The sequence below is a fragment of the Chiloscyllium punctatum genome, chromosome 26, assembly GCF_047496795.1.
Source record: "Chiloscyllium punctatum isolate Juve2018m chromosome 26, sChiPun1.3, whole genome shotgun sequence".
In the NCBI taxonomy this organism is placed as follows: Eukaryota; Metazoa; Chordata; class Chondrichthyes; order Orectolobiformes; family Hemiscylliidae; genus Chiloscyllium; species Chiloscyllium punctatum.
The window spans coordinates 63,546,722-63,568,509 of record NC_092764.1 but is presented as its reverse complement, the minus strand read 5'-3'; the positions used below and the strand labels follow the sequence as shown (position 1 = coordinate 63,568,509).

The window sequence follows — 21,788 nt, the reverse complement described above, 5'->3', positions numbered from 1 at the left end:
GGGTTTATGACCATGTGGAAGAGCATGGCTTGATTAAAGGCAGTCAGCATGGCTTTGTGAGGGGCAGGTCATGCCTCTCAAATCTTATTGAGTTCTTTGAGGATGTTACCAGACAAGTTGATGAGGGTCAAGCGGTGGATGTTGTGTATATGGACTTCAGTAAGGCATTTGATAAGGTTCCCCGTGGTAGGCTCGTTCAGAAGGTCAGGGGATACAGGGAAATTTAGCGGTCTGGATATAGAATTGGCTGGTTGACAGAAGACAGCGAGTGGTAGTGGAAGAAAAATAATCTGCCTGGAAGTCAGTGGTGAGTGGTGTTCCACAGAGCTGTGTTCTTGGGCCTCTACTCTTTGCAATGTTTATTAATGACTTGGATGAGGCGATTAAAGGATGAGTTAGCAAGTTTGCAGATGATACAAAGGTTGGAGGTGTCATTGACAGTATAGAGGACTGTTGTAGGCTGCAGCGGGACATTGACAGGATGCAGAGATGGGCTGAGAGGTTGCAGATGGAGTTCAACGTGGATAAATGCAAAGTAATGCATTTTGGAAGGTCGAACTTGAAAGTTGAATACAGGATTAAAGACAGGATTCTTGGCAGTGTGGAGGAACAGAGGGATCTTGGTGTGCAGGTACATAGATCCCCTAAAATTGCCACCCAGGTGGACAGGGTTGTTAAGAAAGCATATGGTGTTTGGCTTTCATTAACAGAGGGATTGAGTTTAAGAGCCATGGGATCTTGTAGCAGCTCTATAAAACTTTGGTTAGACCACACTAGGAATACTGTGTCCAGTTCTGGTCGCCCTATTATAGGAAAGATATGGATGCTTTGGAGAGGGTTCAGAGGATGTTTACCAGGATGCTGCCTGGAATGGAGGGCTTATCTTACGAAGAGAGGTTGACTGAGCTCGGACTTTATTCCCTGGTAAAAAAGAAGGCAGAGAGGGGACCTAATTGAGTTGTACAAGATAATGAGAGGCATAGATGACAGCCAGAAACTTTTTCCCAGGGCCGAAATTGTTTACAAGAGGGGTCATAGTTTTAAGCTGTTTGGCGGAAAGTATAGAGGGGATGTCAGAGGTGGGTTCTTTATGCAGAGAGTTGTGAGAGCATGGAATGCGTTGCCAGCAGCAATTGTGGAAACGAGGTCATTGGGGATATTTAAGAGACTGCTGGACATGCATATGGTCACAGAAATTTGAGGATTCATACATTAGGTTTACCTCACATGAGGATCAATGGTTGGCAATATCCCAACAGTGGCCTAACCAATGTCATGGACAGCTGTAACATGACCTCCCAACTCCTGTACTCAATACTCTGACCAATAAAGGAAAGCATACCAAACGCCTTCTTCACTATCCTGTCTACCGGTGAGTCTACTTTCAAGGAGCTATGAACCTGCACTCCAAGATCTCTTTGCTTGGCAACACTCCCTAGGACCTTACTGTTAATTGTATAAGTCATGCTAAGATTTGTTTTCCCAAAAGGCAGCACCTCGCAATTCATTCAAACTAAGATGTGACTTCAGCCCTGTTCTGCATGGTTGATTCTTAATACCTTCAGGATCACGAATCAGAGAGATCACTGCTCTACAGATGAACAAATTAACTGCTGACTCTGCTAGCACATAGATCTTTTTCACTTTCATCCTGAGCTTTCGAATTGTTTTTCCACGCTTGCACGCACAGACACACGAACACACACGGACACACACACACACACACACACACACACACAGACACACAGACACAGACACGCACATACATACACACAGACACACAGAGACACAAACACACACACACAGACACACACACAGACACACACACACACAGACATACACACAGTCACACACAGACACAGACACACACACACACACACACACAAACACACCCCAACACCAACTCTTGATGCTTCCACTCCCATCCAGCTATTCAGCTGTGGGTCATCACCCCAACACACTACAACAGACTCAATCACATTTTACAGCAGAAGGTTCTCCATAATAGCTACAGGGCCGACAGAATCAGTGGGGACAGGACCATTTCATTCACAGAGGGACCTCTGGGAATATGCTGAGAATCATGGGGACAGCTGGAACAGAGACCATGGCTTCATGGGGGACATTAAGGATGACGGTGAGTAACTGCCTCTGCTGCTCTCAATCCCCTCCTCACTCTCACCCTGAGATGGGGAATCAAATGAAAGCTGCAGACTGTGGGACCACGGATCTGGTGCTTTCCTCTGCCTCTCCCTCCAACATCCCAACCCTCCCGTTCTGATTTGCTGCTTTTAGATTCCCAGGAACTGCCGGCTGGGGACCTGCTCACAGCCGTGAGGAGGTGGAAGTTCAAACCCAGGTCACTGGTGAGGGGGCATTGTAACTTGATCTCACAGGTGAGCTGCCAGGGGAAATGGGTACCTCGTGTGCCAACTCCATGGAGGGCAGGTTCTGCTGCAGGGAACACAGATGGGGACATTAATGGGAGGCCTACAGAAGGAGGTTGATGGGAATACACACTGAGATGCTTGGTACATTAGCAGGCCATGTCAGACAGCCTATCAAAGGGCATGGTGAAGCTCAGTCCCAATGTGACAGAGGGCACTGTACAGAGCTTGGATCCCATCATTTCCCCCTGGGCCAGTGGGAACCAGCTCCTTGAGTGCAGCAGCTGACAGGGCAGTGATCCAGTATCTGTACTCACTGTCTCAGCCTCTGCTGAAGCTCAGACAGAAGCCAAGAAACCCCTCAATGCTGCAGTGTGAGTTCAGACTGAGGTTGTGCTTGGTCCCATGTAGGCTCAGACCTGCTGTGAACATGACTGTGGATCCCAGTGGGCAAAGGGGTTTGCAGGGTCTTGGAGCAGGCCAGCAGCTCATCCTCCAACAGATCACTAGGGATCTGGGGATGCTGCCTGGGGGACTGGCAGAGGCACCATGGAGCATCAACCTGCTGCCCTCTCTCAGGGCGACAGCATTTGTGCTCTCACTGTGGCCACTCCACCAGTCCCCTTGCTGTTGTCCCTTACCCTGTCAGTCCAGACAGCTGCTGTCTGTTGGGAGATGGTTCAGTCTGAAGCCAGGCCCAGGGTTTCCCCAGGAAATCCTACAAAAGCCACCTGCAGTCTCCCCCATTGGAGGTCAGCTGCCTTCCACTAACCATGCAGTAACCAACGGGGTAAAGCTGCACAGGAACACCAGGACAGGCACTCGGGCACTGCACAAGGATGGTCAGTTCCCATTTGTCCACGTCACTGGCTATGTTCCTGAATAAAGATCCTATGATGCACATGTTTGGTGCTTGGCCCTGGGTGGTCCAAGTTGGGGAATTCAGTATTACATCAGGCAGGGAGGCTGCTGTGTAAAACCAGGATAGCAGCTCATCACCTGGTTCCAGTAACACACAGGGGTCAGGGGGCACCTTCTCAAGAGGCTGTACCATGTGGGGTATACTGGAAACAGCTGGCATCACAGCACCCATCTCCAGGGGGGCACAGGGCCCATGTAGTCTCATCACAAGCAACACTACAAAGCTGGGACTTTCCCCCTTGGTCATTGTTCAGATTATCCAGATAGAAATGATCTGATTCTATTGAACTGTTGCAGTTAAATATTTGTGTGATCCTTACTCCGGGGGGTATTTAAGACTCAAATATTATCAAGTCAGACAATGTCACATTTCATTACTACACCCTTATTGGGCGGCACAGTGGCACAGTGGTTAGCACTGCTGCTTCAGAGCGCCTGAGACCCAGGGTTTGATTCCCACCTCAGGGGACTGACTGTGTGGAGTTTGCACGTTCTCCCCGTGTCTGCGTGGGTTTCCTCCGGGTGCTCCGGTTTCCTCCCACAAGTCACAAAGATGTGCAGGTCAGGTGAATTGGCCATGCTAAATTGACCGTAGTGTAAGGTAAGGTGTAAATGTAGGGGTATGGGTGGGTTGCACTTCGGCCGTTCGGTGTGAACCTGTTGGGCTGAAGGGCCTGTTTCCACACTGTAATGTAATCTAATCTCATTTTATTAATTACTGCATTGTGAAAACACTTACCCATGAGAAATTGGCAGTAACCTTAAACTCAGAAACATTCATATCCACTTTGATCACAGCAGCCTTAACATTTGGAAGTACAAAGGTTTCACTGTCCATTGGAAAATCCATATCCATCAGGACCTTACGTAGATCAGACTCCAGGCTGGAAAATGCACAGACAGTTAGCATTGGACTGGATAAGAAACAGGGATTCACACATTAGGGTCAATATTAACTTATTTATTACACTTCAGTCTCTATCATGAAACAAAAACAGTAATTGCTGGTGAAACTCAGCAGGTCTGGTATCTGTGGGGAGAAAGCAGAATGAATGTTCCGAGTCCAGTGACTCTTCATCAGAACCCATCAGCCTTTATCATGATGTCATCACTATGTGTGCTGAGGGACCAATTATTTACATTTGTTTTAAATGTAAATATGTAAATTAGTTTGACACAACCATGCTGTAAGTTGACCTTCAATAGATATTGCTGCTTTAATTTAAAATGAAATGGCTCACAGTTTGAATCAAATCCTTCCACAAAATGTTTCTATTTCCTCCGTGCGTTTCTGTCCAAATTCGCCACCATTTTCTGTCCCGGGTCATTTACAGATTTCAGAGGGACAATGGCAGGGATCCGTGTGAGAAAATGTTTAGGATGAGGCCAAACCTTTCCATGCAGTGAGTTTGATGAAGATGTAGAGAGTGATGCTGCTCTGATACCTTACTGCCGTGCTCAGTGTGATCATAAACATACTGTAATAATTACTAAGGTGTCTGATCTGAGTTTCTGTTAATCCCCAAAGAAACCACATCACCACCACATCAAACATAGCAGCTTCAATGGGGGCATCAGTCTCTTCTCAGTTCTTTCTCAGATGAATCTGAAGAACCATGAGGTAAGATTAAACTGGGAGACAAGAGTATTGTCAGACTTCCTGAAGGCAGTAGCTCAATGGCTTACCCAGCGTGAGGTGCAGTTACTGAACACTGTAGTGACTGACACAAGGTCAGCCAGGTGGATCTCAGAGAATTTGAGGTCCCTGATCGGGGCTGTTAACCTGGTTCGAACAGGGAGCCCTGGCTGACAGATACAAACTGGAGTGTCCAGGGGTTCTGCTCCCTCCAGGAGCCAGCTCTGAGCTAGCTGGGTCAGTGTTATTGACTACGTTGGTGTCAATAAAGGGTGACTTGGTGATGTGATACCAGCTTTCAGTGAGTTATTTCTGTAATGATGAGAAAAAAGCACTTTGCTGAAGAGATCCACTTGCTTCAGGTGTCTTTGAGTTGGGCTCAACATTTCTGACATTGTGCTGCTATTTGGGAAGCTTGACTCATTCAATCCTGCCGTCGAAGACTGGGCCCAGAATGTGGAAAAATGCAGGATTTTTTCCGGCAAATGACATGACTTCAGATAACAAGCAATGAGTAATTCTACTGACAGCGCGTGGCCTTGCAACCTTTTTGGTTATTAGGAGCCTGAGTTTTCTTGCAGCACCAGACACTAAAACATTTCAAGAGTTGATGGATTTAGTGAAGGTTTGTTACAGACCCAAGCCTGCTCTCATTCTGAGACACCATCGGTATTACTCAACAGTTTGAGAACCTTTCAGGGAAATCCGTATCAGAGATTTGGTTAAAACAACTGACAGAGGAATATGATTTTGGTTTAACCCTCAGTGAGATGCTGAGACAGCGTTTGGTGTGTGGGCTTTATGAGGTGACCATGCAAAAGCACTGACTCGCTGAAGCCCAACAGGACTTCAAACAAGCACTACAACTGGCTTTGTGGTTAGAAAATGCAGCAAGTGGAGCTTGAGTTACAGGGTATGTTGGTGGAAGTGGACAGCCTCACCAGGCCGACTGAGCTTGGGAACACCACATGAGGGAAGGCCATTGCACAGCCTCACTCAGGACATATCCTGAACAGAGGGACCCTTGGACAGCCCACAGCAAAACCCCAAAACAAAGCCAGGCCTCGGACAACCAGTTGACGTTTTCTCCTTGATCCGGCCTGGTAGACCATTGTAGTCACAGCCAGTATGTGGACCCGAGACAGCAATGGGGTCCCACTTGGCCTGAATTGAATAAGAACTCACAGGACATTATCCAGGAGAGTGCACACACTGGAAAGTTCACCGACAGCTGGTTAGGAACAGTTAAAATGCTCCATCATCTCCAAATCAGAACCAATCAAAATAAAGGTCGGGTTAAATGGTCACCCAGTTCCAATGGAGGTCCATACCAGCGCGGCTGTATCAGTGATTGTGGAACCAGTCTTTACCAAAATTCCCTCAGGACTCTAACCCTTAAGTCTGTGTAAGATCTCGGCCAGGCTGAGAGCCTGTACTGGGGACCCTTTCCACATTAAGGGTATAACTTCAGTTTCAATCTTTTCTGAGAAGGAGCTGGTTCAGTTCCCACTGATTGTAGTAAATGGCCCAGACCCAAGCTTGATAGGACAGAACTGGTTGAGATTCATTGAAAAAAGATCCTGAGTCTCCTTCATCTGTACTGGAGCATAAACCTTTCCTTGGGTTGGTGGATTATTACAGAACGATCATCCACAACCTGGTCTCCATTCTGGCATCCTTCCATCTTCTATTGAAAAAGGGTCAGCCTTGGGAATGGCCTTGGAGCTCAGATGTAGCCTTTGGGGAAGTAGAGAAGCAGCTGTCATTGTCTCAGGTATTTGCTCACTGCAATCCCAAGCGAGATATGGTGCTGATGTGTGATACCTCCCTGTGGGGTATCAGGGTAGTGTTGGGCTCACTGGAGGGCCAATAGAGAGGAACGCCCGATAGTGCATGCTTCCTGGATTTGGGCTAATGCTGAACGAAGATATGCCCAGATAGAGAAGGAAGGTTTTGTGGTCACCTTTGATGTGAGAAAGTTTCACCTGTACCTTTCCGTGTGTACATTTGTAATAGGAACAGACCACAATCCCCTGCTAGGGCTACTTAAAGAGGACTGGGCCATGCCGCCCAGACCTTCAGGATGAATACAGTGGTGGGCTCTTATTCTGAGGCAGACAGTGACAAGTTAGAACCCTGTCCGGGAGGCCAAGTGGGAAATGCAGATACATTGAGGCACCTCCCACTGGCCAGTGGTTCCACCACAAGAAGAGTCTGTTCTGGTTTTAAACTTTCTGGACACCCTTCTGGTCACCACTGAAAATATCAGATTGTTGCCACAAAAACATCCCGTCCTGGCAAAACAAACACAGCTGGTGGTGACAGAGGAAAGAAACCATCACCAGAATTGAAACCTTTCTGGACTCAGTGAGACCAGATCACCATAAAGGGTGGCATATTGTTATGGAGAGCAGGAATGATTGTCCCGAGTAAAGGTCATTGACAGATACTGGCTGAACTCCACCGGGGTCATCCAGGGGATTCCAAAATGAAGATGTTAGTGAGAAGTTACATCTGCTGGCCAGGATTGGATGATGACATAGCTGCATTGGTGGGGCAGTGCCCAGAGTGCCAACGAGGACACAAATTACCACCAGCAACTCCCCAACATTTGTGGGAATGACTGGGTAAACCCTGAACTCAGTCACACGTCTACAACGCCAGTCCTTTCACACACTCCGTGTTTTCAGTCATTGTGGATGCTCATTTAAAGTGGTTGGATATGCACAGAATCCATTTGTTCAACACGGGGAAAACGATTGGAAAGGTGCAAGCATCCTCCACAATGCATGGACTCAAGGGAATGTTGGTCACAGACAACGGCCCATTATTCCCAAAGCTGAGTGGCATTAGGCAGGAAGGGACAGCCCCATACCATCCACTGTCCAATGGTCTGGTGGAAAGTGCAGGGCAACCTTTGAAGGTAGGCTCAAAGAAACAGCCATACAGCTTCACGCGATACCAAACTGTTTGATATCAGACCACCCCTCACCCAGCTCCAGGGACAGCTCCAGCAGAGTTGCTAATAGACAATAGACAATAGACAATAGACAATAGATGCAGGAGTAGTCCATTCAGCCCTTCGAGCCTGCACCGCCATTCAATATGATCATGGCTGATCATTCCCAATCAGTATCCTGTTCCAGCCTTTTCTCCATAACCCTTGACTCCACTTTCTTTAAGAGCTCTATCCAATTCTTTCTTAAATGAATCCAGAGACTGGGCCTCCACTGCCCTCTGGGGCAGAGCATTCCACACAGCCACCACTCTCTGGGTGAAGTAGTTTCTCCTCATCTCTGTCCTAAATGGTCTACCCCGTATTTTTAAGTTGTGTCCTCTGGTTCAGCACTCCCCCATCAGCGGAAATATGTTTCCTCCTGCCAGAGTGTCCAATCCTTTCATAATCCTATACGTTTCAATCAGATCCCCTCTCAGTCTTCTAAACTCAAGGGTATACAAGCCCAGTCGCTTCAGTCTTTCAGTGTAAGGTAATCCCGCCATTCCAGGAATTGACCTCGTGAACCTTCGCTGCACTCCCTCAATAGCCAGAATGTCTTTCCTCAAATTTGGTGACCAGAATTGCATACAGGACACCAGGTGTGGTCTCACCAGGGCCCTGTACAGCTGCAGAAGCACCTCTTTGCTTCTATACTCAATTCCTCTTGTTATGAAGGCCAGCATGCTATTAGCCTTCTTCACGACCTGCTGTACCTGCATGCTTACCTTCATTGACTGGTGGACAAGAACACCCAGATCTCTCTGAACAGCCCCTTTACCTAATTTGATACCATTGAGGTAGTAATCTGCCTTCTTGTTCTTGCCACCAAAGTGGATAACCAGACATTTATCCACATTAAACTGCATCTGCCATGCATCTGCCCACTCACCTAACTTGTCCAGGTCACCCTGTAATCTCCTAACATCCTCATCACATTTCACCCTACCACCCAGCTTTGTATCATCAGCAAATTTGCTAATGTTATTGCTGATACCATCTTCTATATCATTTACATATATTGTAAAAAGCTGCAGTCCCAGCACGGATCCCTGCTGTACCCCACTGGTCACTGCTTGCCATTCCGAAATGGAGCCGTTAATCACTACCCTTTGTTTCCTATTAGCCAACCAATTCTCTATCCATTCTAGTACTTTGCCCCCAATACCGTGCGCCCTAATTTTACTCACTAACCTCTTGTGTGGGACTTTATCAAAAGCTTTCTGAAAGTCCAGGTACACTACATCCACTGGATCTCCCTCGTCCATCTTCCGAGTTACATCCTCAAAAAATTCAAGAAGATTAGTCAAGCATGATTTCCCCTTCATAAATCCATGCTGACTCTGTCCTATCCTGTTACTATTATCCAGATGTGCCGTAATTTCATCCTTTATAATAGACTCCAGCATCTTTCCCACCACTGAGGTCAGACTAACTGGTCTATAATTTCCTGCTTTCTCCCGCCCACCCTTCTTAAAAAGTGGCACAACATTAGCCGCCCTCCAATCCTCAGGAGCTGACCCCGATTCTATTGAACTCTGGAAAATAATCACCAGCGCATCCACGATTTCCCGAGCTACCTCCTTCAGTACCCTGGGATGCAGGCCATCAGGTCCCAGAGACTTATCAACCTTCAGACCTAACAGTCTCTCCAACACCAAATCCTGGCAAATATAAATTCCCTTAAGTTCAGGTCCTTCAGCCACTGTTACCTCAGGGAGATTGCTTGTGTCTTCTCCAGTGAACACAGATCTGAAGTACCCATTTAATTCCTCTGCCATTTCTTTGTTCCCAGTAATATATTCCCCTGTTTCTGTCTTCAAGGGCCCAATTTTTGTCCTAACCATTTTTTTGCCTTGGACATACCTAAAAAAGCTTTTACTATCCTCCTTTATATTCTTGGCCAGTTTACCTTCGTACCTCATTTTTTCTCTGCGTATTTCCTTCTTACTAATCCTCTGTTGTTCTTTAAAAGCTTCCCAGTCCTCCATTTTCCCGCTTATCTTCGCTAAGTTATACTTTTTCTCTTTTAACTTTATATGTTTCTTTACTTCCCTCGTCAGCCACGGCTGCCCATGTCTCCTCCTGGGATCTTTCTTCCTTTTAGGAATGAACTGATCCTGCAACTTCTGCATTATACACAGAAATATCCGCCATTGTTCCTCCACGGTCTTCCCTGTTAAGGTATTGCACCATTGAACTTTGGCCAGTTGCTCCCTCATAGCTCCATATTTCCCTTTATTCAACTGAAATATTGTCACTTCAGATTGTACCCACTCCCTCTCAAATTGCAGATTGAAGCAATTATGGTCATTACTTCCCAATGGCTCCTTCACTTCGAGGTCACTGACCAATTCAGGTTCGTTACACAATACCAGATCCAGAATCGCCTTATCCCTGGTCGGCTCCAGCACCAGCTGCTCTAAAAATCCATCTCTGAGGCACTCCACAAAGTCTCTTTCTTGAGGCCTGATACCATCCTGATTCTCCCAGTCTACCTGCATGGTAAAATCCCCCATAACAACTGTAGTAGCATCTTTGCGACAAGCCAATTTCAGCTCCTGATTCAACTTACATCCGACATCCAGACTACTGTTTGGGGGCCTGTAGATGACTCCCATGAGGGTCTTTTTACCCTTAGTGTTTCGAAGCTCTATCCACACTGACTCTACATCCCCTGACTCTAGGTCCCCCCGCGCAAGGGACTGAATATCCTCCCTTACCAACAAGGCCACCCCACCCCCTCTGCCCGTCAGTCTGTCCTTACGATAGCACGTGTAGCCTTGAAGATTCATTTCCCAGGCCCTGTCCCCATGAAGCCACGTCTCAGTTATCCCCACAATATCGTATCTGCCAATTTCCAAAAGAGCCTCAAGCTCATCCACCTTGTGTCTAATGCTTCGTGCATTCATATATAGAATTTTTAATTTGTTACTGCTCTCACCCTTCCCCTCAACCCTTATTTCACTCAACTTTACAGCATGATGCCTTTTCCAGTTTTCTGCCTCCTTGATACAGTTGTCTTTCTTGACTTCTCTTGTTCGAACTACCCCTTCAATTTCCTTATTAAACATCCAGCTTGTCCCCTCCCCCCCGCTACTTAGTTTAAATGTAGCGGTGTTGCAGCAGAAAACCTGCCTGCCAGAATGCTGATCCCTGATCTATTAAGGTGCAAGCCGTCTCTCTTGTAGAATTTATGGTTACCATAAAATATACCCCAGTGATCCAAGAACTTGAAACCTTGCTTCCTGCACCAGTTCCCCAACCACACGTTCAAGTCCATTATCTCCCGGTTTCTGGCCACACTAGTCCGAGGAACTGGAAGCAAACTGGAGATAACCACCTTGGACGTCCTGCTTTTTAGCCTTCTTCCTAGTTCTCCGAAGTCTCGCTGTAGTATGTTCCTCCTCTTCTTCCCGACATCATTTGTGCCGACGTGTACCACCACCTCGGGCTCTTCACCCTCGTCCTTGAGGATGTCCTGCACTCTGTCCGCGATGTCTTTTACTCTAGCACCAGGAAGGCAACACACCATCCTTAAATCCCGTCTGCTGCCACAAAAACCCCGGTCAGTTCCTCTCACGATGGAGTCCCCTATTACCACGGCTCTGTGCGATGTCCGACTCTTCTGCTCTGCTTCTGCGGCAACTTTTGATTGACAAACATAGCCGCCTTGCGAACTGGCAGTGTCATCAGACTCTACTGTGTCCAAAAGCTTCAACTTGTTCCTGACAGGTACTTCTCCCGGCGTCTCTTGCACCTGTCTCCTCTCTGCCTTCCTCATCGTCTGCACTCTTCTGCTCTCTTCTGACATGATTGGTGTAATAACATCACTGAAGGTCTTGTCCAGAAAGATCTCGTTCTCTCGGATGAGCCTAACTTCCACTGGATTTGCCAAGCATGGCTTCCCTTTCCTTAGTCTACAATGACTCAGTCCAGTCATCTCACTGCTTTCTAATGCACTGTTATTAAATCTTTCCAAATGGACTCTTGCATTTTGCTAAATCCTGCTGATGGGCTCCCTCCTCTATAAATCCCTGTTTGCTCTCTTTGTAATATACTGGGTTAAATTAATAACCCTCCAATCCATTGGAACTGTTCCAGAGTCAAGAGAATTCTGAAAGATGCCCACCAATGCATCCACTATTTCTCAGGCCACTTCCTTAATTACTCTCGGATGGAGATTGTCAGGCCCTGGGCAGTTATTTATCTTCAATCCCATCAGTTTCTCCAATTGTTTTCCTTCAGTTCCTCCCTCTCACTCGATCCTGATTCCCTCAACATATTTCAAATGTTATTTATGAAAATCAGACCAAACTCTGTATTTAAATGGTCTGCCATCTCTTTGTGCCCCATTATAACTTCCCTCTTTCTGATTGTAACTGATAAACTTTTGTCTTCAATCATCTTTTTCTCGGCAATATCTCCACAAGCTTCTACATTCAGTTTGTATCTTTCCCACTAGCTGACTCTCATATTCTATGTTCCCTCTCTTTATCAATCCTTTTGTCCTCCTTTGTTAAATTATAAACTGGGCTCCCAATCCTCAGGTCTGCTGTTTACTTTATGTCTGTTCTTTGGATCGAATGATATCTATAATTTCCTTTGGGAGCCATGGTCAGGTCACCATTCAGGTCACCATTTTATTGCATTGCCAGGCAGGAATGGAAATTGTTGCAGTTCCTCAGTGTTCTGTAAATGTTTGCCATTGCCTATACACCATCATTACTTGAGGTAACATTCCCCAATTTGATCATAGACAGCACATGCTTCATACCATCACTGTTTCCTTATTTAGATTCAGGACCTGAGTCTCAGAATCAGCTCCGTTACTCTCCATCTGAGTGAGGAATTCTATCATGTTATGATCACTCTTTCCCAAGGGGCCTCTGACATTATCACTTCCAATTATTCCTTCCTCATTCCACAATACTCAGTCTAGGATGCCCTATTCTCTATTTCGTTCATCAACACATTGATCCAGAAAATCATCTCGTAAACACACTGGAATTCCTCTTCCTACAGCATTGGTACTGACTTGATTTGCCCAATCCATCTGCAGATTAAAGTTCCCCTTATTTACCATGTACCTTTATTTCCTGTTTCCATGATTTCCTGTTTAATGCCTAATTTACCATGACATTGTTGTGGTATATACAACTCCCACTATTGTTTAATGCCCCTAGGTGTTCGTAAGCTCCACCCATACAGATTCCATTTCATTGGAGCCATTATCCTTCATTACTATTGTGTAAATTACTCTTTAACCAGCAAATGTTCCTCTCCCTCCTTTTCCCTTTTTGTCTGTTATATCATTTGTTTTTGTCCTGGTTTCCCTCTCTGTCTCCCTGGATAGGTTCCCATCCCTCTGCTATTTCAGTTTGAATCCTCCCCAACCAGACTGAGAAATACTCCCCTCAGGACATCAGTACCAGTCCAGCACAAGTGTACACCATCCAGACTGTACTAGTCCCACCGCCCCCAGAATTCTCCAATGCCCCAATAATCTGACACCCTCCCCCTCACACCATCTCTCCAGCCACATATTCAACTGATGTGTCCTGCTGTTTCTACTCTGACTTGCACATGGTATTGGGATCAATCCTGAGATCACGGCCTTTGAGAATGTCCTTTGTAACTTGTTTCCTAACTCCCTACATTCTAGTGAGTTTTGAGAAGATTTGTAACTCAGATTGAGGTTCTGGATGGAGGATTGCTCGCTGAGCTGGAAGGTTCATTTTCAGATGTTTCATCGCTGTACTAGGTAACATCATCAGTGAACCTCTGGATGAAGCGTCACCTGAAGGCTCACTGATGATGTTACCCAGTACGGTGACGAAACGTCTGAAAACGAATCCCGATATTCTGCTTGTATGACCCCATTCCAATTTTTAACCCATGATGTTGATATCTGTGCAGTCCACAACCATTGGCTGTTCACCCTTCCACTCCAAAGTGTTCCTCCTCTCCAATACAGCAGAGCCAACCACGGTGCAACAGATTTTAGAGTCACTACGTTCCTCTGAGAGGCCATTACCCCAAGCAGGATCCATTGTGGGTCTATCTGTTTTGCAGGGGGATAGCCACAGGGGTTTCCTGCACTTGCTGCATCGTTCTGTGACTCGGCCCGGTGATCAACTATTCACTTTCTCACTTTGGAGTCTAAGCCTGTGATGTGACCATCTCTCTGTTCGTGTTATCCTCGATACCCTCAGCCTCCCAGATGCTCCACAGTGTCCCCAGTCTCTGCTCCAGCTCTGAAACCCAGGCTTCTTTCCAGTAGCTGCAGCTGGAGCCACTTCCTGCACATGTTCTGGTCCCACTTTCCCCACAGAGCAGGAGGAGCACACCACAGCATTGAGATCTACTCCCATGACTTTCTGCTCAATTAGACCCTCAGATTGTCTGTAAAATCAATAACAGTGATTTTTTCCAGGTTCTTCTTCTCTGGGCCACAGCACTATTGCACTTGTAAACCATAAACCCAAAATAAAGACATTAAGTGATAAAAATAAATTAAACGCTCACCCAACCGTACTCAGTAAATCAACTGCTTCTTCTTGCCCCACTTGACCAATTGATTCTTCCCAGAGTGCCTCACTATGATGCTGACTGTGGGACACCCTTCCCAGAGTGCCTCACTATGATGCTGACTGTGGGACACCCTTCCCAGAGTGCCTCACTATGATGCTGACTGTGGGACACCCTTCCCAAACTGCTTCACCGTGATGTTAATGATACAATACTCATATCTGACGATTTCAGTTGAGTGTCCTTGTGAGTGAGGTCTTTATCGAGATGAATGATGATCTTCCCTTTGCTCCATGCTCCCTTTCCTGTTGCTGTCCTTGCACCTTCAGTGACCTGTCAGCCTCCACCGTTTCTATCCTTCCCCTTTATATAACCATCAACGTTCCCACTTTACCCTCAGAGCCCATGATTCTGTGAATTTCGATGCCCTCGTTGGCCATACACCTCCTCCGTGTTGTGGCTAAAGTAGTAGCACCTTGTGAAAACCATCCCTCCCTTAGCTTTCCATCCCATCCCAAGCTTCAGGAAATTCCGGCCTTCCATCTTGAATTTCCTCCTTTCACTCCCACCATTCCCTCATCAACCCAATCCAATGAACCTGATCCTCAGACCTGAGATTCCTGCTTTCCCCAGGAGTCCATGGAAAGGACCCTGAAAAGCCCCGACCATTAATACCCAAACCTCCAGCTCGGACCATGTCCGAGTCCCCAGAGTAACTTGGGCAGGCCAGCATCGAATGAGAGCCAGCCCAAAGACAGGTGTCCCCACAGCACCCCAGCTGATGTACCTGTGATCTCCAACCTGCTTGAACTTTACCTCAGGGCTGTTCCTGGCCTGGTCGCTGGACTGCAGGGATCCCCACATTCTGGGAGACTGTGGCCAAGCCCCTGGACTGGGATTAGATGAGCTCCTTGACACATAGTCCCCTTCACTCCACTAAGGACTGGTCCCTTTGACCTTTAGACAGAGCCATTTGCTTGAAGCCCATGCAAATTGTTGCCACATAAGCTGCTGCCACAAGCTCTCGGTGTGAGATTGACAGAGCCCAGTGCTGTACAACAACATGTCCAGCCCCTTGCCTGCTCAGTGCTCCCAACAATGGCACGCTGCCTGCCTCTCCCTCTGCTGCTAAAAAGCAATGCAGGCCACAGAGCCTCCAAGTCAGTGCAAAAAGTGTCAGTTTGAATGAAATGGCAGAATACAGTGTGCAGGCTCATTTTTACTGGGTCGATGAACTTGAATTAAAACATTTGAACTAAGCCCCTTCACTACATCACCTTTTAAACATTGTTTTTAACTTCAAGTTGTTCACACTTACCCGACTGAAATGTTCCCCTCACATTGCCCCAGGATTCTGTTGGTCAGTAACATTGCATAGCGAGCATCATTTAGTTTCAATTGTCCTTTCCTTGTGAGGTCAGTCAATTTGTTTTTCTGATTTATGCAATCAGCCAATGGGGATTCTAATAGGAAAGATACCGTTAGAAAGAAGAGGGAATCTCAACATTTCAATATCAGGAAAGTATGTCAAACTTTGAAATGTAATGTCCATGTGCTTGCAAATTGCAGCTTGATGTTAAAAAGACTTTGTGTACACACATCTCCATCTTTGTGTTGAACTCTGTCCTGAACAATACAATTAAAATTGTGAAACACTAACAGGAAATGCTGGAACTACCCAGCAGGCCTGCAGCATCTGGGGAGTGGGAAACTGAATGGACGTGGCATCTCAATGATGTCCAGCCAGATCTTTCTCCCGAGTGAAAGGTCCCGCATCAGAAACAGGAACAATACAAGGAAAGGAGAAAGGAAGCTTGGGACTGGGAAAGGAAATCACTTGTGGTCCTGGTAGAGCATCGGGAACATTAAACTCTCAAACATGGGTCCTGATAAATAGCTGAAATCTTTACATCTGTTGTGATTATTATCAATCATCTAATTCACCAAAACCCTTTCAGTTTTATTAGATTACAATTGAGTCTGGTTAGAACAGACATTGGCAAATCTAGCTGGACAGGAACTAATATTCCTGTAATACTGGGAGAAGTTTACCTGTGAGAAATATACTCTCAAGCTTAAAGAAATGCATATTCCACAATCTGGGTTTAAAGCCACCGATCCTTTTCATTAAGCAGGTCATGAAATTAATTGTGTTGTGACATAAAATTAACATTATTTACAGAATCAAGGTGTTGTTTTTAGTGCTCATCTGGTGCTCCATAATATAGCCCAGGCCTCCCATCTCCCCCTCCCCATTGACTGGGGACATCTCTGAAGACAGGGAGCAGCACACACCCCCCCACTCACACTTTCCTCCTCCTGTGGTTGGAGGAGAAACAGAGAAAGCCTGGGCCTATGTTTCTATTTTATTCTTTATCTGTGATAAATAGAGTCATCGAGTCACATATCTATGATTCACAATGTGTCAGTTATTATTCTACTCACCCCATGCTCCTTCAGATCCAGTAAATTCCAAATAAGAAGCATTTTCCATGTGAGCTGGACTGAAGTCTGACTGATTTATGTAAATAAGGTCTCTCAGCAACGGTGAACTCTTGTGTGAACTGCTATTGGTGAGAGTGAAATGTTGACAACATTTCCCTCCAGTGGACATGGCAGTTGGATATGACTTTCCAATATCACCACGGGTTATGTAGAGTTGGCCAACGGATCCTTTCCAGGTGATGCAGATTTCTGATGAAGCTGCAGGTGTAGGTGCTGCAGGATCTTGTGTCCAGGAAGATGAACCATTCCCAATGAGATGAGCTTCTATTTCTAAGCCTGTTTTCTTTACAGACACTTTCAATGAACATGGGTCTGGGCCAATGTAGTGATGAAATTTATTAATGTGACTGTTCAGGTATCCACAAACTGTAAACTCAGCACCAACGATTGCTGCAAATACAATCACAAAGTAAGCATTAATCAACACCTGAGAAATTTCTCAGAAGCTTTTTAAATCAATACTGTGACTTTGCTGGAAAATTGAGGGAAATCCCACACCAATTGCATAATCAGGAATTGATCCTCAGCAACAACAACAACTTTTTTTTCACTCAGATGGAGGAAGTTGTAGCTCTTCCTAAACAGAGCCCTGGAAAAGGGATCAGGCAATGTAAAGGCAATAGGTAGTACCAAACAGCAAAGTGACACTGTGAGTTTAATCTGTAACTTTGATGAAATGAGCTTGCCTGAGATTTTGCACTGAAAGGTGATCGCATGTTCAGAGAGTTCACAATATTCCCTCCTCCTGCCGTGTCTGTTCCCTTCCTCAGTCTGAGCCCGTCACCAAGGAAGAAGGTCAGGAACAGAATCTCATGTCATATCCTGCTCACTGAGGAGGCCTTTCACCAAACTGAATGACTTCGCTGCTGGAGAGTTTATTGGACTTTGACTGGAGGAAGTTTCAGGATTCAGGAGGATAAATATACTTTTCCAATTTTTTATTCAGCTTTTGAACTTTTTATAACAAGTTGTGTGAAGGGAACCAGCTCCCTGTTTTCTCACTCCTGTTAGTCAGCTGCAAAAACATTTTATTTATTTTGTTCAGCTTACAGTGATGATCTTTCAACTTCAACCAAATTCACTACACAATGCAAGAGCCCATTTTCAAGCCTTTCTTAAATGAAAAGAGGACTTTTATGACTCACTTGATTCAAGAACCAATGATTAAAACGAACAGACACACACATACACAGAGGGAGGAAGTTCAAAATAGACAGTGGTAGAGACAGTGAGAATAATGTTGATGTGGCCTTAGACACCTTGGGGTGTTACTTCTTAACCTGAAATCAGAGTTTAGTGACTTTTATCCTCAACAGTAACAGAATCTGGAGATCTTTGAATTCTTGGTGAACAGTTGTTTCTCGAATTTACTTTTTCACTGGGTACTGTTGATTAATAGTTTGAATAGAGATAGTCAGCATGGTTTGTGAGGGGCAGGTCATGCCTCACAAACTTTATTGAATTCTTTGATGATATGACAAAACACGTTGATGAAGGTAAAGCAGTGGATGTGGTGTACATGGATTTCAGTAAGGCATTTGATAAGATTCCCCATGGTAGGCTCATACAGAAAGTAAGGAGGCATGGGAGACAGGGAAACTGTCTGTCTGAATACAGAATTGGCTGGCCAATAGAAGACAGAGAGTGATGGTTGATGGAAAGTATTCACCTGGAGCTTGGTGAACAGTGGTGTTCTGCTGGGAACAGTTCTGGGACCTCTGTTCTTTGTGATGTTTATAAATGAGTAAGATGAAGAAGTGGAAAGATAGCTTAGTAAGTTTGTTGATGACACAAAGATTGGTGGAGTTGTTGATAGTGCAGAGGGCTATTGGAGGTTGCAACAGGACATTGACAGGATGCAGGACTGGGCTGATAAGTGGCAGATGGCATTCGACCTGGAAAAGTGTGAAGCTGTTCTCATTGGAAAGTTGAATTTGAATGCTGAATACAGGATTCAAGGCATGATTCTTGGCAGTGTGGAGGAACAGAAGGATATTGGGTTCCATGTCCATAGATCCCTCAAAGTTGCCACCCAGGTTGATAAGGTTGTTAAGAAGGTGTATGGAGTGTTAGCTTTCATGAGCAGGGGGATTGAGTTTTCGAGCTACGAGGTTATGCTGCAGCTCTACAGAGCACTGAAATGTTGTGTTCAGTTCTAGTTGCCTCATTATTGGAAAACTTTCAAGAAGATGCAGAGGATATTTACCAGGACATTACCTGGACTGGAGGGCATGACATCTGAAGAAAGGAGCTAGGGTTTTTCTCAATGGAGCTAAGAAGGATGAGAGGTGACTTGATAGAGGTGTATAAGATGTTCAGAGGCATAGAAAGAGTGGATTGCCAGAGAGTTTTTCCTATGGCAGAATGTCTATCATGACGGGACATAATTTTAAGGTAATTGGTGGAAGATTTAGGGAAGATATCAGATGTAGGTTCTTTGCTCAGAGAGTGGGGCGGGGGTGGGGGAGTTGGAATGTGGAATGCACTGCCAGCAGTGGTAGTAGAGTCAGATACATTAGGGACATTTAAGTGAATCTTGGATAGGCACATGGAAGATCATACAAGGAAGGGTGAATCGGTGAGTCTGATCTAAGAGGAGGATAAAAGACTGGCACAACATTGAGGGCCGAATAGCCTGTACTGTGCTGGACTATTCTATGTCTGTCAGCAGCACTTGTGTGATAACTTTATCTCTACAATTGTCTTAATTTGTTACTTTACCTTCGATGAACTCTGTTTGTATCGTGTTAATTTTCTGTCTCTCTTTTCAACAGTCAATGATGGGAAATGTACAGGAATCACATTAACACTGGGACCAATGTTCACACTGAGATACATAATCCATCCCATTGGATCACCAGCCTCATACAGCATTGAAAATAAACTGGGGAATTTAAACAAAGTGAAACAAAGGAAGTCCTGAGAAATGAATTACCTTTCCCAATGTGAAAGCTGAAGAAACAGAACAGAAGGCATTGAGAGTTGATCAGTCTGTGAAAGGAGCTGGTTTTGAGAGGCATCTTCCACTGGGTTCCTCCTCTGGAAAATCAACATTGGGAATATGAGAGCACAGGGTGAGGGTCACACAAATGGTGGTTACATCCAAAACATACAAAATTACATGGAGTTAAATGATGACCTGTCATTGTACCAACACCCAGTGACACCAATTGACAGGATGTAGCTCCCATTTGAAATCACCGTGTTCGGTGAATTTTGGGGGAAATTATTGAGATTTTGTTGGAGAGAAAACCTCAGCTGGAGTTGTCAGGCTGCTGGGACTCAGCTGTGAGTGACCAAGTGAAACAGGGACTGATAGAGGCTGAGGGCAGCTCATCTGTCCTTGTTAGTTCATGGTCTGAGGAGACCAGAGACCCCAATCTTCATTCTCCTCATGTTTTTAATCATTCAGGACCATACATTATGAAAAAGAGTGAATCAAATTACACCACTGCAGAATATTTAAGGCAGGAATCAGACCAGCCACAATTACTGGGCAAATGGATGAATAGCGTTGAAAATGTGTTGCTGGAAAAGCACAGCAGGTCAGGCAGCATCCAAGGAAGAGGAGAAACAACGTTTCAGGCATGAGCCCTTCTTCAGGAAAGGCTCCTGAAGAAGGGCTCATGTCCAAAACGTCGATTCTCCTGCTCCTTGGATGCTGCCTGACCTGCTGTGCTTTTCCAGCAACACATTTTCAGCTCTGATCTCCAGCATCTGCAGTCCTCACTTTCTCCTCCAAATAGATGAATAATCGATTGAAAACACACATGATTATTCAGACCATAACCGATAGACCTACTCCTGGCAACGTATGGTTTATAGGTTTGGGGGAAGATTTGAAGTGGTTCAAGTGATAAATTGGGGATAGGGTCAGAGGTTATTAGTTCAGATTAGGTGTTCAAGTTGGAAATCAGGATGACTGATGTAAATTGGGTTTTGGGCTGGGGTTTGGGAGTTGCGGTTAATGCTGAGGGTTTTTAGTTAAGGAGTGGGGATGGTATATTGGTGAAAGTTTAACCCAGCAAGACCAGCTTCCTCATTGTGACACCAGTTAATGTTAATGCCACTAATGTCAATGCTGTCAACATCACAAGCATTCTGTAAAGGAATGAACAATAGATAAAAAGGTGTGTAATGGAAGAACTGAACAGGGACAGAGCATTTAGTAAGGGGTTTCAGAATGATACTGAACAAACCACTTTCAATGGTCTGAACAATATGAAAATAACTACTCAATACAGTACAGAATGGTCAGACATAAGAATGTACCTGTTTAAAAGTTTAAAGTGAGGGTTTTATAATACACTGGTCTCATCTTTCTTGGATTTCTGAGTTCGCATCTTGTCACCAAAAATATATGCATTCATTCATTAAACAATATTCAAAAGGAGTATATTCATAATATGAAAATTGATCCCTGTTTCAAACATGGAAAGGCGAGAGAAACCCAAACTGCTCAATGGGAAATGGTCTTTCCAGGGAGATATTGTTAATGTCCCTCAGGTACGAATCTGTCAGGTTGAACACAGAATACGGCTTCAACTAAATAACTGACTGTGGATGAAAACTTCCAGTGAGGAAACTTCCATTTTAGAAAACAGGAATTACAATTTATAATGAGTCTACATTTGTTCGCATTGAGACAGGCAGCATGCAAACTACACACTGTCTCCTCACTTCAATAATGTCAGTGTGCAGCCCAGCACTGAATCAGACTGCACAATCAACAGGGGGCTGGTAAAGTGTTTGGATCACCCATCGTTCAGCTCGACCTTCACGTTTAAAGGTTACTACAGGACATCCACAAACT

General features: G+C 45.2%; 1 protein-coding gene across 1 annotated transcript in view; it reads right to left on the bottom strand.

Annotated features, from left to right (window-relative positions):
• The window catches only part of LOC140496217 (uncharacterized), a 135,153-nt gene extending 115,158 nt beyond the window's left edge, over positions 1-19,995 (bottom strand). Inside the window, exons 1-4 of the mRNA XM_072595717.1 lie at positions 19,911-19,995; positions 16,916-17,365; positions 15,789-15,933; positions 4,048-4,192 (exon numbers count right to left, since the gene is read on the bottom strand). Of these exons, the coding sequence (XP_072451818.1) occupies positions 4,048-4,192; positions 15,789-15,933; positions 16,916-17,365; positions 19,911-19,995 (825 nt within the window). The remainder of the gene's footprint in view (positions 1-4,047; positions 4,193-15,788; positions 15,934-16,915; positions 17,366-19,910) is intronic.
• Positions 19,996-21,788: the final 1,793 nt, after the last annotated feature.